Raw genomic sequence first — 18,854 nt, 5'->3', positions numbered from 1 at the left:
TGAGAGGAGGAGGAGGAGGAGGAGGAAGAAGGGGGGCAACGACGCAGTCTCCAGCACGAGTGGAGATGATTGCAATCTTTAGCTGTGCAGCCAGCAAATGGACTTTATTTTTGATTTTTTTTTTTTTTGAGTAGGTGTTGTTAAGATTACATAAACTCACACACATAGACCTCCCTCCCGCCCTCCCTTCCTACACGGAGTTCTCTCTCCACCACTGAAGGAGAGCATCCCTACAACCAAGAGGAGGAGGAGGCTGGTGGCATGTGGAGGCGTCCCTCCGAGCTCCCTTCTAACCTTTGGCGTTCGCTGTCTGCAGAATGGCGCGCTTCGGAGACGAGCATCCCAACAGGTACGGAGGAGGACAAGGAGGAGGCGGCGGACAAGGAGGAGGGGGCGGCGGCCGTGGGGGCAGCCGCCAAGGGGGGCCCCCCGGGGCGCAGCGGATGTACAAGCAGTCCATGGCTCAGAGGGCTCGCACCATGGCCCTGTACAACCCCATCCCCGTCAGGCAGAGCTGCCTGACCGTCAACCGCTCGCTTTTCCTCTTCAGCGAGGACAACCTGGTGAGGAAGTATGCCAAAAAGATCACAGAGTGGCCATATCCTTTCTCCGTGTCTCCTTTGCTGTGTGTGTGTGTTTGTGTGCGGTTGGAGTTTTGAGGATGATGGTACCGGTAGCCGTAATGCCGGCATCTCGCTCAGCTGGCGCAACACGCTGCAAATATTGCTCGCCGTTTTGCGAAAGTTGTTCAAAGCCCAAGTTGTTGTTCCCAACACAGGTGGCAAAAGCTCACCGGTTCACGTTCCTCCGTGCCGCTGCTGTTTTTGTCTGTCTTTTAAGTCTCCAATATCTTAATCAGTCAAGCGCTCAACCGCCGATAACTTTACTTTTCTCAGTTTTTGGGGCAGACAAGACTTCTGGTCAATATAATTAAAACACATCCCCGAGTTAACTACAGCATGTTTAATAGTTTGCTAAATGTTACTAAACACAAGAAATACATGGTTTTCTTGTCCATTTATGATGATTTATTGTTCATTTTGATTGTTCTTTTTTAATGATCATAATGTTTTGCATCTGTCCCCAAAATTGCTGTCCACCCTTTATTACGGAGTAACATTGTATAGTAACACTACACGTTAAAACCTTGACTAAAAAAGCTTGAAGTGCGCAGTATTAAGCACGAGTAAAATATGTATGAACATAGAAATAGAAATAATGACTATGGGTACGGGAAAAAAGGTTAGCCGTCGTCTTTCTCCACTTTCTTGTTCATTTTTAATGGCAGATGAAACTATAAGTTCCTTTGGACAAATGTAATGATGGAAATGAAAATAGCTCATAACAGTTCAATACAGTAAAATATATTGCTGTAACCATTTTCCATGCTTTTCTTGATAACACAAATCACATTTATTATTACAATTCAGCTTTTGTACTCCTCCCGTAAAATGCTTGCAGTGGTACCAGGTATTATACTGAACAAAAAAATTGGAGGAACAATGGTGGGATAATATTTTTGATATCATATATATGCAATTTTGTATACAGCAGATACAGTGGGGCAAAAATGTATTTCGTCAGCCATCAGTTGTGCAAGTTCTCACTTAAAAAGATGACAGAGGCCTGTCATTTTCATCGCAGCTCATCTATGAGAGACAAAATGAGGAAAAAAATAAAGCAGCCCCAAACCATGATGTTTCCACTTCCATGTTTCACAGAAGGTACGGTGTTCTTTGGATGGAACTCAGTGTTCCTTCTCCTCCAAACACAAGTTGAGTTTTTACGAAAAAGTTCTATTTTGGTTTCATCTGACCATGTGACGTCAATTCAAATCTTCTTCTGGAACATCTAAATCCTCTTTAGCAAACTTCAGATGGGCCGAACATGTACTGTCTTCAGTGGGGGGGGGGGGGGGGGCACATCTGGCACTGCAGGATTCCAGTGCCTGGCGGCGTAGCGTGTTACAGATGGTGGTAGCCTTTAGTACTTTGGTCCCAGCTCTCTGCAGGTCATCCACTAGATTTTTGCTCACCGTTTTGTGTTCATTCTGACCCCAAGGGGTGAGATCTTACGTGGAGCCCCAAATCAAGGAAGAATATCATCAGTGGTTCTTGTATCTCTTCCATTTTCTCATAATTGCTCACCACCGTTAATTTCTTCACACCAAGCTGCTTACCTGTTGCAGATTCTGTCTCCCCAGCCTGGTGCAAGTTTACAAGTTTGTTTCTGGTGTACTTTAACAGCGCTCTGGTCTTGGCCACAGTTGAGTTTGGAGTGAGACTGTTAAAGGATGTCCATCCATCCATTTTCTTAGCTGCTCATCCTCACAAGGGCCGCGGGGAGTGCTGGAGCCTATCCCAGCTGTTAACGGGCAGGAGGCGGGGTACACCCTGAAATGGTTGCCAGCCAATTGCAGGGCACATCGAGACAAACAGCCACACTCACAATCACACCTAGGGGCAATTTAGAGTGTTCAAAATGTTGCATATTTATTTTTGGGATGTGGGAGGAAACCGGAGTGCCCGGAGGAAACCCACGCAAGCATGGGGAGAACATGCAAACTCCACACAGGAGCGGCCAGGATCTAACCCCGGACCTCAGAACTGTGAGACCAATGCTTTCCAGCTGCTCCACCGTGCCGCCTTAAAGGATGTCGACAGGTGTATATATTTTACTGATAACAAGTTAAAACAGCTGCAATTAATAGAGGTAACAAGTGGAGGACAGAGGAGCCTCTTCAAGGAGTTGTTACAGGTCTGCGAGAACCACAAATCTTGCTTGTTTAGAGGGGATCAAATACTTATTTTTCCAGTATCATTTGCTAATAGTTTCTTCCCAAAAAGTGTTTTTCTGTCTTTTATTTCTTCCCCTCATTTTGTCTCTCATAGGTGAGGTACACCTATGATAAAAATTACAGGCAAGTGGGAGCACCATTGATGTCGAAATACTTTTTTACCCCACTACACAAACAAATGCATCGTATATTATACCTGTTTATCATCTTGCAGCCATTGATCTAATTATTGACAAAAAATAATGGGGTAATTATATTGTTACATATTCAAATTCATCGTAATGTTTTTAATTCATGAAAACATACACGTTTTTTAAGTTGTTTTGTAAGTTGTCCTTCCACTGCTTTTGCCGATGTTTTTTTTTTTTTTAATTTTGGCAATTTTTGGTACCATTTTAGTACCAGCATGAGGTAGTTTATGCAAGTATCGTGTCAGTCTGAATTTTGGCATCCTGACACTACCTGACTGAAGTATGAAAAAATGAAACTAGAGTTTTCCTGTCAACTACTGTATATGCAATACCCATTTGGATAAGTTGGCATGAAAAATCTCTTTGCACTCTCTTTAATTAACCTGCATGAGGTTGCAGTGCGAAGAAAAGCGTTACCGGACACGCAATCAAGACGTGGACCCATAGTTTTATGAACATTGTGATCTGCCTGGGAAAAAGAAAAAAAAAAACTCAACAAAAAAGTGCCAAATGAGTTTATGATTGTTGAGACTTCGGCGTTGTAGGGTTAGGTTGCCTCAGTGAGTCACACGCATTTTTTTGGCGTAGTTTTATATGCCAGATGTCCGTGCCAATGGCAGTGGTAGGAAGTAACGTACAAATACATAGTTGCTGTCCTTAAGTAGATTTTTCAGGAATCTGTATTTCCTTATTTTTCCTCTCAACATTTTATTTTTACTCCCTACCTTTGAGAACAGATTTCAGTTTCTGCCCCTCACCATGCAAAGCAGGCGTCTTTTTTTTTTTTGTTACTTGGATAAAACCGCCTGATTGATTGAGATGTTGGCATCTTATAAGGCATAAAAAGCAGGAAAATCAGTGACGTGGAGAAACATGAACCAGCGAGCAATCACGACGAGTTAGACAAAATCAGAGAAGCAAAAGATTCCGCATTCGTGGCCTTATTTAAGAAAATTGTTTGTTTTTGGCTTCAAGAATGATTTCAGGCAAATTGATTTTGTTTTATATCAGCTTAACTCACCGTTCTGGGTACGCAGTTCGTATCTGGGTTCTGGCTTTCTTGTGTGCAGTTTACATGTTCTTTTTGTACTCCAGCTTCCAAAAGCGGTCGCGTTAGCTTCATGAAAGACTTTTCATCAGTGTGAATATTTGTTTGTGTATAAGTTGTTGGCGACCAGTCCAAGTGTATCTCCCTGCTTGAAAATGGATTGCTGCACCATATTTGTACTCAAGTAGTGGTACTAGTCACTCCATCTGTGTCATCTGGTTAACAAGCTGCTGCAGTCATTTCCTTTCAACTCTGTTGCTAGCCAAAACAGCAGTACATGCGTACAAAAGCATAAAATCATGCCAGGCTGTGGACAAGATACCCCCCCCCCCCCCAATAGTGTCTGTTTAATAAATGTTGTGCCCCAATGAGCCCCCAGTACATAGTTCACTCAAAAAAAAAAAGAAAAATTAAACACCACCCTCAAATACACTTTGTTTTTCTATTTGGAAATTTGTAAGAAGTATTGATGTCTTAAAGAAGAAGAGGCTTTAATTCATGGGGAAATTCACTTTAATTATTTCAGGACACATGCACCTTTTTTCACACATTGCATCCTAAAAATTTAAATCTTGCTAACCAAAACAGCAACATCTAGTAACGGCGGTGTTGAGCAAATATATTAATGTGTCGCGATGTAAGTCTTGTTAAATGAGTTTCCTACAACATATTTTCTCAGAAAGTCGTAGTAGTAACAGCAGTGTGAATCATCCGCTTAAGAATGTTGAATGTTGTTTTAAGCGTTAACTGCGGAGCAATTTGACGCTAACCAAACTGGCAGCATGAAGCAAAGGCGCAGTCTCTCAGATGAATTAGGTGTGACGATTCGGCACAGTGGATCAGCTGGAAAGCGTTGGCCTCACAGTTCTGAGGTCCCGGGTTGGATCCCGGACCCACCTGTGTGGAGTTTGCAGGTTCTCCCCGTGTCTGCGTGGGTTTTCTCCAGTCACTCCGATCTCCTGAAACATCCCAAAAACATGGAACATTAATTGGACACTCTAAATTGCCCCTAGGTGAGATCATGAGTGCGGCTGTTTGTCTCCATGTGCCCTGCGATTGGCTGGCAACCATTTCAGGGTGCACCCCGCCTCCTGCCCGTTGACAACTGGGATTAGCTCCAACACTCCCCGTGACCCTTGTGAGGATAAGTGGCTAAGAAATGGATGGATGGATTTCGTTTCCTGTGCAATATTTCCTCAGATTGTTGTCCTGTTGGTTACATAATCTGCTTTAATAAAACACATGCCTCCCTGAAAACAGAAGATAATAAGATGTTATTAAGTGTGGAGCTATGTACCACATGTTATGATTTACCTGCATAGTATTTCCTCAAATAGTGGCCGTTCGTTGAGTGTCATTCGACAATTAAACACATCCGTAAATAGACTATTGCTAACCAAAACAGCAGCAACGAGCAAAGGTGCGGTCAACTTTGAAGACTGAGCACACATTGTGAACAAGATCCTTGGAAGGTATTTCCTCAAATTACTGGACACAGTGCCCAGTTGCTCGGAGTGCTTACTAAACTAAAAACCTTCCTCCAATATACATCATTACATATAGCCCACGCAACCCCCTCCGCCCCCCCCCCCCCCCAAAAAAAAAAACATTTAATAAAGGTCCATTCAGGGAATGTTGTAAATTACTGCACAATACCCACCCTGTCCGTCGACACCGTGCAGTGCTTTTGATGCTCGCTGAGCTGAGCTCGCTCGTCAACTGCGGAGCGCTAAGCCTTTATCGTGTTAGCATTATCGCTGCGTGAGCCAGTGATGCAACTTTTTAAATGGATTTGGCGACGACCTGCTCGTGAATTGTGCGGATGCTTGAGTACGCGTTTGTCGGAGGCCGTTCGTAGCCAGCAGCAGCAGCAGCAGCGCTTGAGTGCTGATGTCAGCACTGTGCGGGCTTAAGGCTGAGAGGGAGGAAATGAGCGCGTGCGTGCTCTCTAATTACTCGTGACCATATAAGGATGGCTGGCGTGTGCGTGCTTGCAGGACGATGGCGGAAAAAAAAGAAAGACTTTTGTCAGTACAGGACAGGGCAGAACATTCTGTAGTCTTGGAAAAGTTCAAAATGGAATTAATTATACATGAAAGTTCATTTGGGACTTTTAGGAGTTCAACAGGAAAGTGTAGACAATGTGTTGTAACATAGCATTGCTTAGTGGCGCGTTGAATGTTAGCATAGCACGGCGTTACATGGGAAACGTGACAAGATTTCCCAAAAAAGACAGTCGCCTTTAGAAAATCTGGCCACAAAACGCTTTCAAAGTATAACTTGATTTTATTCTCAACATTTCTCTTCAACCGTTTTCTAGCATCTCTTACTTTAGTCATCAATTTGGTCCCGAATTTGGAATCTGATGGAGGATTTTGGAGGCGTTAAATGCTCATTTGATCTTCAGAAAAGCCCACAGAGTTGGCATTCAGTTGTAATGTTAGTTATTCATAGCATAGATGTATCATAACATTGACAGCATTGCATAACATTGTAATATAACCTTTAGTTAAGTATAACATAACATCATAACACAACATAGGAGCATTGATAAACATGAAAATAGTGTAGCATACCATTGACATAGACTTGACATAGACAAATTAATTTTAGTACGTTAGCTGTGCATCATGTTTACCCCTTTCAGCATGAAAATGGGTATATAAACAGTAAAAAAAAATGCTTAAATCAAAACAAGAAAATTGCAATTGAAGATGAAGTACTCAAGCGACACACAGAACTGCGCAACTGTGCTCTAAACCACACAACACGCGCACAACGCACGTGTTTCAATGTGGGTACACACTGGTACACACTGAGGATAATACTCGAACACCTTTTCAGCAGGATCACTTACCTCTGGGTGCTGTGACACACACACGCACACACAAAAGCACTCGCACCCAGCATGTTGGCAGACATAAAAGGTGACATTTGGTGTGTTTACGGTTCAGCGTGCAATGTGCCGCTCCGTCATGTGCCCGTACACACACAATGGCCATATGTGTGTGGTAGTTACATCATAGATACGCTTTGATTATTGTCAAAGGAATCCGATTCTGTGGCGATGATTCTACTTGGCCATCAATCAGCTCTGTTGCTATGGGAACAACCTCCCCTGGCGTGGTGTGCGTGTGTGTTCTTGTTTATCCAGAGATATTATGTTGCTCATTATCTTGTGAAAATCAGCACCCCTTTCTTCCCCTCAGTGGTATGTTCCTCAGTCAGATAACAGTTTTGTTTGCATTCCTGGTTGATCCATTGTCCCTGTCTAAAAAGACGGTATTTATCATTTTGATGGTTTGATTCATTTTAAGACGGCCACGGGGAGTTTATCCTGCAACTACTAAACTACTTTGGAGTCCTGTTTTCTGTTTTGACTATGGTGAACTCGTGCCTACATTATCGTTCCAGGGAATTTTATCACTGGCCAAAAGAATAATTCCAGGAGCAAGGTACAGTTAAAATCAAAAGTTCCTGGAACATTCAATGAAAATGTTTTATGGCTTTTTTTTTTTTTTTTTTTTTTTTTGGACCGTAGGGACTTGAGAATGGATATGGAAAAAACTAGTACCCAAATGTAGTTCTTGAGTAATTGTCAAGCAACAAATATGACTCTTTTTTTTTTTTTTTTTTTTCGTTATTGTTTTCAACACGAACGAACTAAACTCATGACAAATGGCCAACGAGTGCTGCTATCTTACGCCGTCCATCCTCGCGAGGAAAATTGAGGTAGCAATGAAGAGAAATGGCGATGGCTACTAGTGAAGGAGGGAGGGAGGAAGTCTCATGTGGTGCCAAAAAGCCTCAATCTGTTCTCGTCTTCAGACAACTTTTTCGTTCGTCTCTTATGTAATCAACCAGCGAGTTACCACCATCGTATCCCGCCACAGCCGTAATACCAGGACGCTCAGGACTAGCTGGTGGTCCTGCTCATTTGGAAGTTTCAACAAGTTGTTAAATTGAATAGTTAAAAACCCATTTGTGGACAGCGTCCCATTTTTGGGACATCATGATTTTCACGCATTATATCCTTCAGTGTATCAAAAATATTTAAGTGTTTTAATCTTAAGCCATAATTTGGTATCAGGATAGGGTAACTCGTCGGTCAAAGTGAGCACGGAGTTATTTCTCTTTCCTTTCTGACCCAACATGGCTGCCTCAAGTACACATGGAACTTTTTCCAAGAGAAGAAAGGCAGAAAGGTCAGAATGCAACCAAATTTGTCTTCAAAATTCTAATCCATCGGTATTATTAATGCGTAAGTGTCGTTCTAGAATAAGAATTAATTAATAAACATATCTCTAGTATGTACCACTTCACAGAACTGATAACATACCCATCCCAGTTTTTGGGACGCTGCCCGCGAGAGGGTACTTTTTTTTTGCCCTTTGTTTTATGCGTGAGATGAAAAGAAGTTACTTCGTTGATGATGGCCTGTTAGGAGACTTTTATCTCAATAAGGCAAAAAATTGCCACCCTGGCCATGAATGGGTTAAACACTTAAAACACCACACAATGCTAAAATGGCTAAAAGATCAAACAAAGAAAATTGCAAGTATTTAAAACAATGCAAGTTTGCCTTCTGCTAGCTGAATGCTAAAACGCAATGCAAAATAATAATAAATAATGGCATCTCAAATCATTCCCTGTATTTCTATTTAGCACATGTTAAAAGTACTTTTGATGTTTTACGCAAAGAATCCCACAAGAGGGTCCATCCCTTCGTCTGACTGCGTCGTCAGTGGGGTCGCCACTCGGGCAAATGTATGACTGGGCCCAGACGGCGGATTGGCCCAGTCACTCTCGAGAAAAAAGGAACGGGCTCCCGAGGTCAGCAAGGCTGTCAGTCAAAGCGGCGTCCTGGCGGGCAAAGACGCTGAGGAGGATGAAATGAAGACGGGGGGAGGAAGGAGGAGATGGATAAGTGACACTTTAATTAGGTAAAGGCTCGCCCTGGCTTTCAGGACCGACTTTTATGGCGCAACGGGGTCGGAGCGTCAATACGCTGACACGCTTTGACCTAAACGCTGGGCAGCTGACTGCTGCACTGGCTTACTGGCGCTTTTTAATAATTCACTCCAGGCTGTGCTCATTTAGCCAGCCTGCATTGTCGCTTGTTGTCGTTTTGGACCGATTTCCCACTTGGGTCAGGCGTCCCGTCATTGATGTCATTTATTGCTAAGATACCGGTGGAGGTTCAAGAACTGTGTCTCGTCTGAAGTTGTGCCATGTATTTTTATGTAAAAAAAAAAAAAAAAAAAAAAAAAAGGGGGGGGGGGAAGTGCTTTAATGCACACTTTCAATTTCAATGACCAGGCCGTGTTTTTGCATGTTGAACAGGAGTGAAGTATTCCAGTTTCTGAGGTCTGCGGTATTTCCGGTTAGTGCTGTAACTTGAGTAAGTGAACCGATGCAACCAAAATATATCCAAGTCTGTGGTGTTTGTCGTGAGTCCCCCAAGGCAGGTCAGTGAGCTGGGATGACTGAATCATCTGAGTCTTCTATCTGGTGAGTCTTTTAACCCGTGTTAGGGAACTGATACACCTGAATCATCCAAGTCTGCAGTGTTTCTGGTCTGTGTGTTTGCCCTAATCCAATTCACTTAACTGATGCAACCAAATCAGCAGTCTGCCCTTTTTCTGTCGAGTCGGTGGGCACTGTTTCCCATGAGTCCGCTAATTCGATTCGGTACTCATTAGCCTGTTGTGTTTTTGATGAGTCGCCCAACTCGTCTTTGGACCGATACGGCGGAATGAGCCCGGTGTGCGTTGTTTCCCATCAGTCCTTTTACTTGAGTCAGGGAACTGATACAACCGAATAAACAGAGTTTGCAATGTTTCCTGTGTCCCGCTAACTCGATTCTGTGGATCGATACACCCAAATTATCCAAGTCTGTGGTTTTTCCTATAAGTCTGCTAACTCTTATTTGTGAACTCATACAACCAAATTATCTGATTGGTCGCTGTGATGTGTCCTGGAGACCGACGAGGTCACCGAGGAGTCACCGTGAAATCGAACATTTTTTAGTTCATTGGAGAGCTTTTGGTGTGCACAAACACTCACACGCGCATGCACTTCCGGGTGAATTGGTTGTCACGTTGTCCGGAGATGTTCCCCAGACAGCTTTCTGCTGAGAGCGCAAGAAATATTGTGGTCTCCTTTGGGCCTGGCGTCACCATGACTGATCACCCTCGGCAAGGTCTCCGCCGGTGAGCTTGGGGTCGAAGAGGGCTCGTTTTGACTTAGTGGACGTGTCAAATAATAAAGTAAGCGCTCCTCTGTGGACATTTTTCAGTCCATTGCCGATGTATGACATCAAGTCAAAACACCAATAACAGCCAGTTCAGAGGTCAACTGTTTGCGACAGCGAGGGTGAAGCAGCCATGTCACCAAGGATCCTTTGACTCTTGAGTTTACGCCAAATTTCGGATCAAAATGGGATAAGGTGGAACAAAACTGTTATCACGGCCTTGTTGTCATTCCCACTGTGTTTGCTCACTAGATTATTCGCTATTTGACAGATCCACGTCTAAGTCTCTGCCATGCTTAGTTAATTCTGCTTAACTACTAGTTAATTTTTTTGAAAGTCCAAGCCTCTGCTACACTGGTCTTCTTTTCCTTTCGGCTTGTCCCGTTAGAGGTCGCCACAGCGTGTCATCTCAGATGAACGCATATTTGTTTGGCACAGTTTTAAGTCGGATGCCCTTCCTGACGCAACCCCTCTGCATTTTTAGCCGTGGAGGGCAGCTTACAGCACCTGGTATTCCCGGGTGGTTTCCCATCCAAGTACTAACCAGGATCAAAACTCGCTTAGCTTTCAAGATCTGACTAGATCGGGCGTTCTCAGGGTAGCATAGCCATAAGCCTGCTACACTAGTCAATGGATTCTATTGAACTTTTGGTTAGTCATTTTAGAAGCAGTAAGTAACACTAGTCAATCTACTCTGTTAGTCGACTTTGACGTTTCTTCCACGACGCCACAAGTTATTTTACTGGTAAATTGAGAAGTTCAAACAGGCCACCGTAACTCTTTCAAGTCTTGGCTCACAATTTGTCAAGTTCAAGTCTGTCCTGTAACTCCTGTCAATTCATTCTATAAATGTCAGTTCAAAGTTAAAGGCCTGCCAGAGACTAGTCAATGTACTTAAAAAAAAAAAAAAACATTTGGTATAGTTAACAAGTTCAAGCCACTGTAATGCCAGTCAATCTGTTCTGTTCGTCGTTAGCTCAGAACTTATCCGGTCCAAGCATCTCCAGCATTAATCAATCAGGTTTCTTGAATTTTGCCTCAATATTTGGCAAGTCATTGTCCCGCCAAAATGAATCATTCAATTACTGTATTTTCCGCACTATAAGACATACCTAAAAGCCTTTAATTTTCTCAAAAGCCGACGGTGCGCCTTATACATGGATCAATATTGAGCCTTTCGTGCAGCTCCATCTAATGGATGCATAACGTAACACCAGCCTCTACTGTAACGTCTATTCTATGCGCCTTATAATCCGGTGCGTCTTATATATGGAAAAAGTTTTAAAATATGCCATTCATTGGAGGTGCGCCTTATAGTCTGGAAAATACGGTACATTAAACGTTTCGCTCACAAATGTGGCAAGTTCAAGTCACCGCAACACAAGTTAATCAATTCTAGAAGTGGCTGCCTCACAATTTGGCAAGTCAAAGCCACTGCTCCCATCAGTTCATTATCTGCTTCACTTTGGATCACTATTCAGCAGATCCAACCCTACTTTGTCACATTGCGAGTCGTGCATGTGTGTGCTTGTATCGGGCCACACCAGGAGAATATGTGTGATAATTACAGTCTTTAATCCTCTGGACACAGGCGTACACACACACACAATACACACGCACACCTTTTAATTAACAATTTGGCGCTACACACTTGTCTTAATTATTTGGGGCTCACCTGGGAGGCGTAGAGATGACATCAGTTTTTCAAATCCCCCTGATGGTGGAACCAGCGGGGACGGATTCCACGCCCCGTTTTTTTTTTTTTTTTTTTACCCCGCTCCTGGCTGATCTCGTGTAATGCGGCTTTAACGTTAGCGCGCGCAATGACAGAACTGATGTCGGCGACGCAGCTCGGAATAAAATGGATTAAAAATGAAAAAAGGAAGGATGGCAGAGCGCAGAGTGTTAAAGGCCTGAACATCACGCTAAGAGCTTTAATGATTTAAGCTTGTTGGAGTATTCCATTTTTTTACGTTTGGGTGGAAAACGGGAAAGTTCTTTGCGAAAGGGAGAAGGGACAACCGTCGGGAAGTAAATAGCCATTTTTCCTAAATAGACCCACAAGGAAGTGTCAAGAAGAGATGCATAAAGTGTGCCATTTGATCTCAAATTGGAAAAATACATTTAAGTCAATTTCGGGTTTAAATGCCGTTCAGCCAGGCCGAACAACAAGTAGCATATTGTGCACTGGCTTTGCACCTTCTACATGTCTGCTGATTGTGACTATACTAAGTGTGTGTGTCCATGAGTGATAGTCAGTTTCTAAATCAGATCTGTGTGATTCACCGGCTTGATGAGTCACCACAGCTGCATTGTATGCATGCACATGCAGTGTGTGCGTGTGTGTGCTTTTTGTGACTAATGTAGAAGTTGCTGATGTCATGCTTGTCCTCCCTGCTGAAGTCCTTATATCCTGAACATTCTTCATGAGCGCACAGCACACCAATGTTTAAAATAAAGGGAATGGGACCAATGCAAATGCACTTCATGTGTGTGTGTGTGTGTGTGTGTGTGTTCAGTAAGCGACATGGGCAGATGTTTGGTCTTCACATTTGTGGATAAGGTGACGTGTGTGTGGTGTGTGTGTGTGTGTGTGTGTGTGTGTGTGTGTGTGTTGTTGGCCATCACTTCTGGTGACAGCTTTACAGCTGCTGAGCTAGCAGGAGGTTGCGAGGATGTCTGTTAGCGCGTCTCCTTACCTGAGAAGCCTGCGAATGTCTAATTTGTGCGTGTTTGTGTTCATAACTTCTTAAAATAACAGAATTTCTTCAAGGGACACTTGACTTCCAGATTATTCCCATGGGAAATAATGATATCACCATCAAGATAAATGCTATATAAGATATAGAGCTCATGCACGTGACATCACAGTTTTCACGGCGCCATATTGTCGGTCAAACCAAGCTGCTCTGCACTGTGGGAGCCGTTGAACCAGAGCAGATTTTTCAAATTGCCCAAGACCTGTTGTGCTATTGGTTGTCACAACAGATGAGACAGATATTCAAAGAGATTATTCTATGAAATACCACCTGAAAAGACCAGAAAATATTGATGGATTTCAGCAATTAAACATGATGGATGGTGCCCAACCCAATACACACGACTGTGTTGCGATCATTTCATTTCAGGTAGGAATTATTCTTCTCAATCTCAAATTCCCAAGAAGTATTTGTAATGCCAAATTGGCTCATTTGAGAACAATGCATTTGGGAGGCGGGTAGGGGAATAAATAAATAAATTGCAGTAGAGAGGTTCACGTCTGGCCACAATCGCTTCTGTGTACATTCCATGGAGATGACTCCGTCCTCTTTTTTTTTTTTTTTTCAATCATAGTTAATGAATGAGAGTTTGTGTAAAACCAGGGGTCATTTATTTAAATATTGGTATTTGTATTGAATACCAGCTGAAAAGATTGATGGATTTCAGCAAAGGTTAACATGTAGCCGAGTATGCTTCCGTGTTTGTGAGCCGTGTCCTCGTTGACAACCGATCCAGCAACAAAGTATTTCTATGCGTCCAGATTTTTCTATGATTTCAAACTCTTCTGTGTAAATCTCTACGACTTACTCACCAGATGTGTAGATCCAGTTGTCCAAGACAAGCGGAAGCCAATTAACAGTCCCATTTTTTTATCGGCGAAAACACCGACTTCGGCATTAAATACAGGTTCTCTTTGCCAAGTGTCTCTCATTTTTCCACATACCTTTGTTTATTATCACCTTCTAAACGTTTAATGGTGTTCAACAAAACTCTGGGAGACATATTTTCATTTCGTCTCAACGGACTTAGCGTTGAACAATGCTCTGTTTGGCCATTCACGTGATTTCGGTGACGTAGGTGCATGAGCTCGATACAGGATGCCTTTGAAGTCATTTTGGCATCATTAACTGTCATGCAAGTGTAAGGGGTTGAACGAATGAAACTATTTTTGTTTTGACATAAACCATATTGTGCTGAAAGCCAAATTGATGTTGATGAATGGATAATGTCACCGATAATTTTCAGCAAAGGACAGCGGTCCCAATCCTTTTTTTTTTTTTTTTTTTTTGGTGCTTTGAGTTATGAGAGTACCAGCTGTACAGTTAAATGATCAACAACATTCAAAATAACAACAAAACGGACAAAGAAAGTACATCACACATGCATGAAGAAAGAGTGCAGGGAGGGGCAACACACGCACGCACGCACGCACACACACATACACAGGGTGTGTTACCTCCTGCTTTCAGCTGCTTGTTAGGCCGGCAGAGTGTCTTCTGAATAATAGATGCTAAAGCTGGCTCGCATGTAACACACAAGCACACACCGAGGAAGGCTTAAAAATCAAAAGACGCACCACATGGACGACCACCACAGGGTTCTGACCTGGCACGGTTACTGTGTTTGTGTGTACTTGTTAGCGTACACACACACATACACGCCTGTCTCATCCTCTCACATCAAGCGTGATCTGAGGCCATCCTCGGGCCGTCGGGTCAGTGTCAACTTTGCGTCTGGTATCTACGTGCACACGGGCGCTGAGCTAACAGGATAATGACTGAGCAATTAGGCGCAAGCTTGATCTGTCTGGACGTATCCAGTCATCGGAGCCCCTCCGGCAGCCATTACGCAGGCGTGGACACACACAACAAAACACAGACTCTGGTTCTGTGTGGCTGTGTTTGTTTGAGACAGTTTGGGGTAAAATTCAGACCCACAAGACACTTTTACTTGGAAACACAACATTTGAGCAACATACGGTAGTCATGAGAACACCTGCAAAAAAGTATCAAGACACCATTTTTGGGGTCAGTTTGGTGAACATTGGCATTCGGTTTAGTTGTAATGTCTGGGCTATTTTTGGAGAATTCAGCCACCCGTGGCCAGTTTTACTTGGTTAGATATTGTACAGTCAATGAGAAAAATATCAAACCACCTTGTTTCTTCAATTTTTTGTTCATTTTTAAGCCGTGACTTTTTTCCACATCATTTGTGCATTTTTTCTAACTGTTGCGAGTGGGAAAGGTAAAAGTGAGACAATGGAATCAATGTGGTGAGGAAGTGACTTTTACCAGTATGTTTTTTTGTAATCGGCCCTGTTTGTGCTCCGCTAGTGTTAGCGCTGTGCTACTGTGTTGCTACTGTGTAACTGCCACGGCTGGTTTTTTTTTTTTTTTTTTTTTTCAAACAGCCCTGTTCGTGCGACTGTGTTGTTTCTATGTTAAGCTAAGCTAAGGTATTAAAACTTTTAAAACTTTCTGTGTACCGTCTTTGTAAATATCTTGTGTTTCAAAGTGGGCTTCAAAGTGGGCACTTGCAGCATTTACACAGGTGGAGTTTATGTATGTACCAAATGGTATTTCCTTGACAAATCTACAGCGTGAGGCTTATAATCTGGTCCGCCCTGTAGGCCGGGAATTACGGTACTAAAGGTGTGTTACTTGAATAATATGATGAACAGCTGAATCCATAATACTTTGTCCCATTTGACAGGCTTTATTGTATTGTATTGTATTTTATCATTGTATCAGTGACGTTGGTTTTTAGCGAGGGAAGCATAGAAAATGGCTGATATCAAATCATAAATCAAATTTATGAATGAATATTTTTTTGTTGTTGTCATATTTGTCCCAATAAATGTGCCCTTAGAGTGTTAAAAATGAGGAAGAAAGTTGGAAAAAAAAAAAAAAAAAAAAAAACCCATGGGTGATCTAATGATTTTTTTCTATGAGTGTAAAATTTGGTACGCATGTGTAACATGCGTGAAAGTCTAGCAGCCATGCCTGATAAGACCGCCGGACCGATAAGTCCGCAGTTTTGATTTGAAATGGAAATTTCACAGCCATTTGCAGAAAGCTTTCAAGGCAAACTCCTTGCAGAAATCAAATTTCAAACAAAGTGCATATACTAGACAGGTGAGCGACACAAAATTTCAAATTCGTTATGAAATCACTGCATGTGGCAACAAAATTTGATGACGTGTTCATCCTGATGAAATTTTGTATTTGGTTTCGTATTTTTGTTTCAATTCAGCCCCTGAATCCGGTTTCAATTAGCAGTATGAAAGTTGATAGCCATCTCTCTTAGGAGTAGATCCGCAACAGTGTGACAAAAGCCATGCCTAAAAAACAAACACGTTTCATCCTAGTGTAAATTTGTTGGGTTCTGTTGTGCCTCAGCGTTTTGTTACAAGGAAACCTTGGACGGCAACATAAAATGTTGTGGGCATGTCTGTCACGATTAGACCCACAAAAAAGTCACTATAAGCCATACTGGAAAATCAACAGTCTACGGTGGTGCCATTTTGGCTTGAAATTGTAAATTCAATTGTAGTTTTAATTTCTTTCATGACTGGGCTTTACCAATGTGTGTGAATGATGGTAGACACAAGAGCAAGTGTTTTTTTAATTATTTTTTTAAAAAAAACCTTAACCAAAGCTCCACTCCTTTTGAATGGATGATCCTCACCACAATCATCGCAAACTGCATCGTGCTGGCACTGGAGCAGCACCTGCCCGACGGCGACAAGACGCCCCTGTCCGAGCGCCTGGTAATCTACAAATACGCTGCAACGTGGTGTGGTTGCGCTCTTTTTCACTTCCTGTTTGTCCACCCTCCTCCTCCACTTGCTCCTACCGCAGGAGGACACGGAGCCCTACTTCATTGCCATCTTCTGCTTTGAGTCGGGAATCAAGATCCTGGCGCTGGGCTTCGCGCTGCACAAGGGCTCGTACCTGCGCAACGGCTGGAACGTCATGGACTTTGTGGTCGTGCTCACTGGGTGAGTTGCTTCCTGGACATGTTGGTATTCACAATAGATGAGCCTGTCCAAACCAACTATCTATCTATCTATCTATCTATCTATCTAGATAGATAGAGATATAGAGATCTCTATGAGAGATATCTATCTATCTATCTATCTATCTATCTATCTATCTATCTATCTATCTATCTATCTATCTATCTCTCTCTCTCTCTCTCTCTCTCTCTCTCTCTATCTCTCTCTCTCGCTCTCTCTCTCTCTCTCTCTCTCTTCTCTCTCTCTCTCTCTCTCTCTCTCTCTCCTCCTCTCTCTCTCTCTCTCTCTCTCTCTCTCTCTCTCTCTCTATATCTATCTACTTCGAGATAGATATATGTGTGTACGTATATACATTCATACATGCAAACTCTACACAAATGAGTCCATATTTGAACCCGCATACCCCAGAACTGTGAGGCAGATGTGTTAACCAATTGTTGTGTATTATAATTTTATCTTATTCACGTTTCTTGACGTATTTTCCATTTTTCCGGTTTTTAAATTGCTGTTGAAGTTTACTACCATTTTAATTGTGTGTGTGTGTGCGTGCGCGTGTGTGTGTGCGTGCGCATGTGTGTAGGTGGCAGGTGGTGTGCGTGTGTATGTGTGAGAGATTGTGTGTTTTTGTCGCGTGATCTAAATATGGCGGCCCAGGAGAGAAGGGGTGATGGTCGATGGTAACAAGATATAGTGTTTGTCAGGTGGAGAAACACACATTCGCGCACGCACGCACGCACACACACACACACACACACACACACACAGTGGCGGTTCTGCTTTGACACTGCGTTTTTTTGCACGCGCCTCTAATAAGAACCCAGCGTACGTGCAGACATGTGCACACCCCCTAAGTGGCATGATCTGAGCATCGCCACGGGGAGCATCCACTGGCCAAAGTGAAATGTCACCTTCGTGAGTGGACATGGGGGCGGGGGCGCAGCCATGGTCGTTATGGCAACGGCTCAGAAAAAGCGCTCATTTAGCAATGTGTAACGGCAAATAAAATACGACGGTGAAATCTTAAGCTAAACGAATATTTAAAAGCAACATTTTCTTGGACAAACTTTGCTTTTGAAGGATCTCAGAAAATGGCCAAAATGTACCTAAAATGTTCGATTCAAATCAATACAGCTGACTTTTCTTTGGGTCTAGTCATGGCTACCAAATTTCAAGTTGGTAGGTGAAACTCGTTTCTGGGCACATGAAAAAAAAAAGATCAATGGCAAAAAGGAAATCAATGAATTGAGTTATCAGTAGTTTTGTGTTACCTGGATGCTCACCAAATGTAGCCTCAAAGCTTTGCCTTTATTTGGTAACGTTGACTTTGGGAGCTGAATAACACGAGAAAGGAGCGATTTCAAGATGGCCTTGGCACTGCCGCGATCAGGCCTGGACAAACAGTGTAAATAACATCGAGAGGAGGAGGTGGGGGGGAAGAGGTGGGAGGTAGCGTGCACGTGACACCGTGTCTCTGTTTTCCCCCGAGCCCCACGGAGCGGATGGAAGGAGGGAGTAGGAGGTAGTGAGAGTGATGTATGGCGAGCCAGAGAGCATCTGAGGAAGGAGGAGGCAAGGCAACGACGGAAATGGAAGGGGGGAAAGGGAGTGCGTGCGAGTGCACGCGTCGCGCATTTCCAAGCGAGTGCTGCAGTAACCTGCTTTTCCCTGCTCCTCACGATCAATCAGCCGGCAGCGAAGCCTTCCTCACACACACACACCACACACACACACACACACACACACACACACCACACACACACACACACACACACACACTACTGTTATCT

The 18,854-nt window shown here is 43.1% G+C and overlaps 1 protein-coding gene and 1 pseudogene across 1 annotated transcript in view; one reads left to right on the top strand and one right to left on the bottom strand.

The window, feature by feature from the left end:
* cacna1ab (calcium channel, voltage-dependent, P/Q type, alpha 1A subunit, b) overlaps positions 1-18,854 on the top strand; it is a 118,518-nt gene that overhangs the window by 13,170 nt on the left and 86,494 nt on the right. The window contains exons 2-4 of the mRNA XM_061829210.1: positions 317-595; positions 16,707-16,818; positions 16,910-17,049. Of these exons, the coding sequence (XP_061685194.1) occupies positions 318-595; positions 16,707-16,818; positions 16,910-17,049 (530 nt within the window). The 5' untranslated portion in view covers position 317. The remainder of the gene's footprint in view (positions 1-316; positions 596-16,706; positions 16,819-16,909; positions 17,050-18,854) is intronic.
* Positions 10,785-10,904, bottom strand: LOC133506839 (5S ribosomal RNA; annotated as a pseudogene).

Source organism: Syngnathoides biaculeatus, chromosome 9 (assembly GCF_019802595.1).
Source record: "Syngnathoides biaculeatus isolate LvHL_M chromosome 9, ASM1980259v1, whole genome shotgun sequence".
In the NCBI taxonomy this organism is placed as follows: domain Eukaryota; kingdom Metazoa; phylum Chordata; class Actinopteri; order Syngnathiformes; family Syngnathidae; genus Syngnathoides; species Syngnathoides biaculeatus.
Note: the sequence above shows the minus strand (reverse complement) of the source record. Positions and strands in the feature narration are given on the sequence as shown.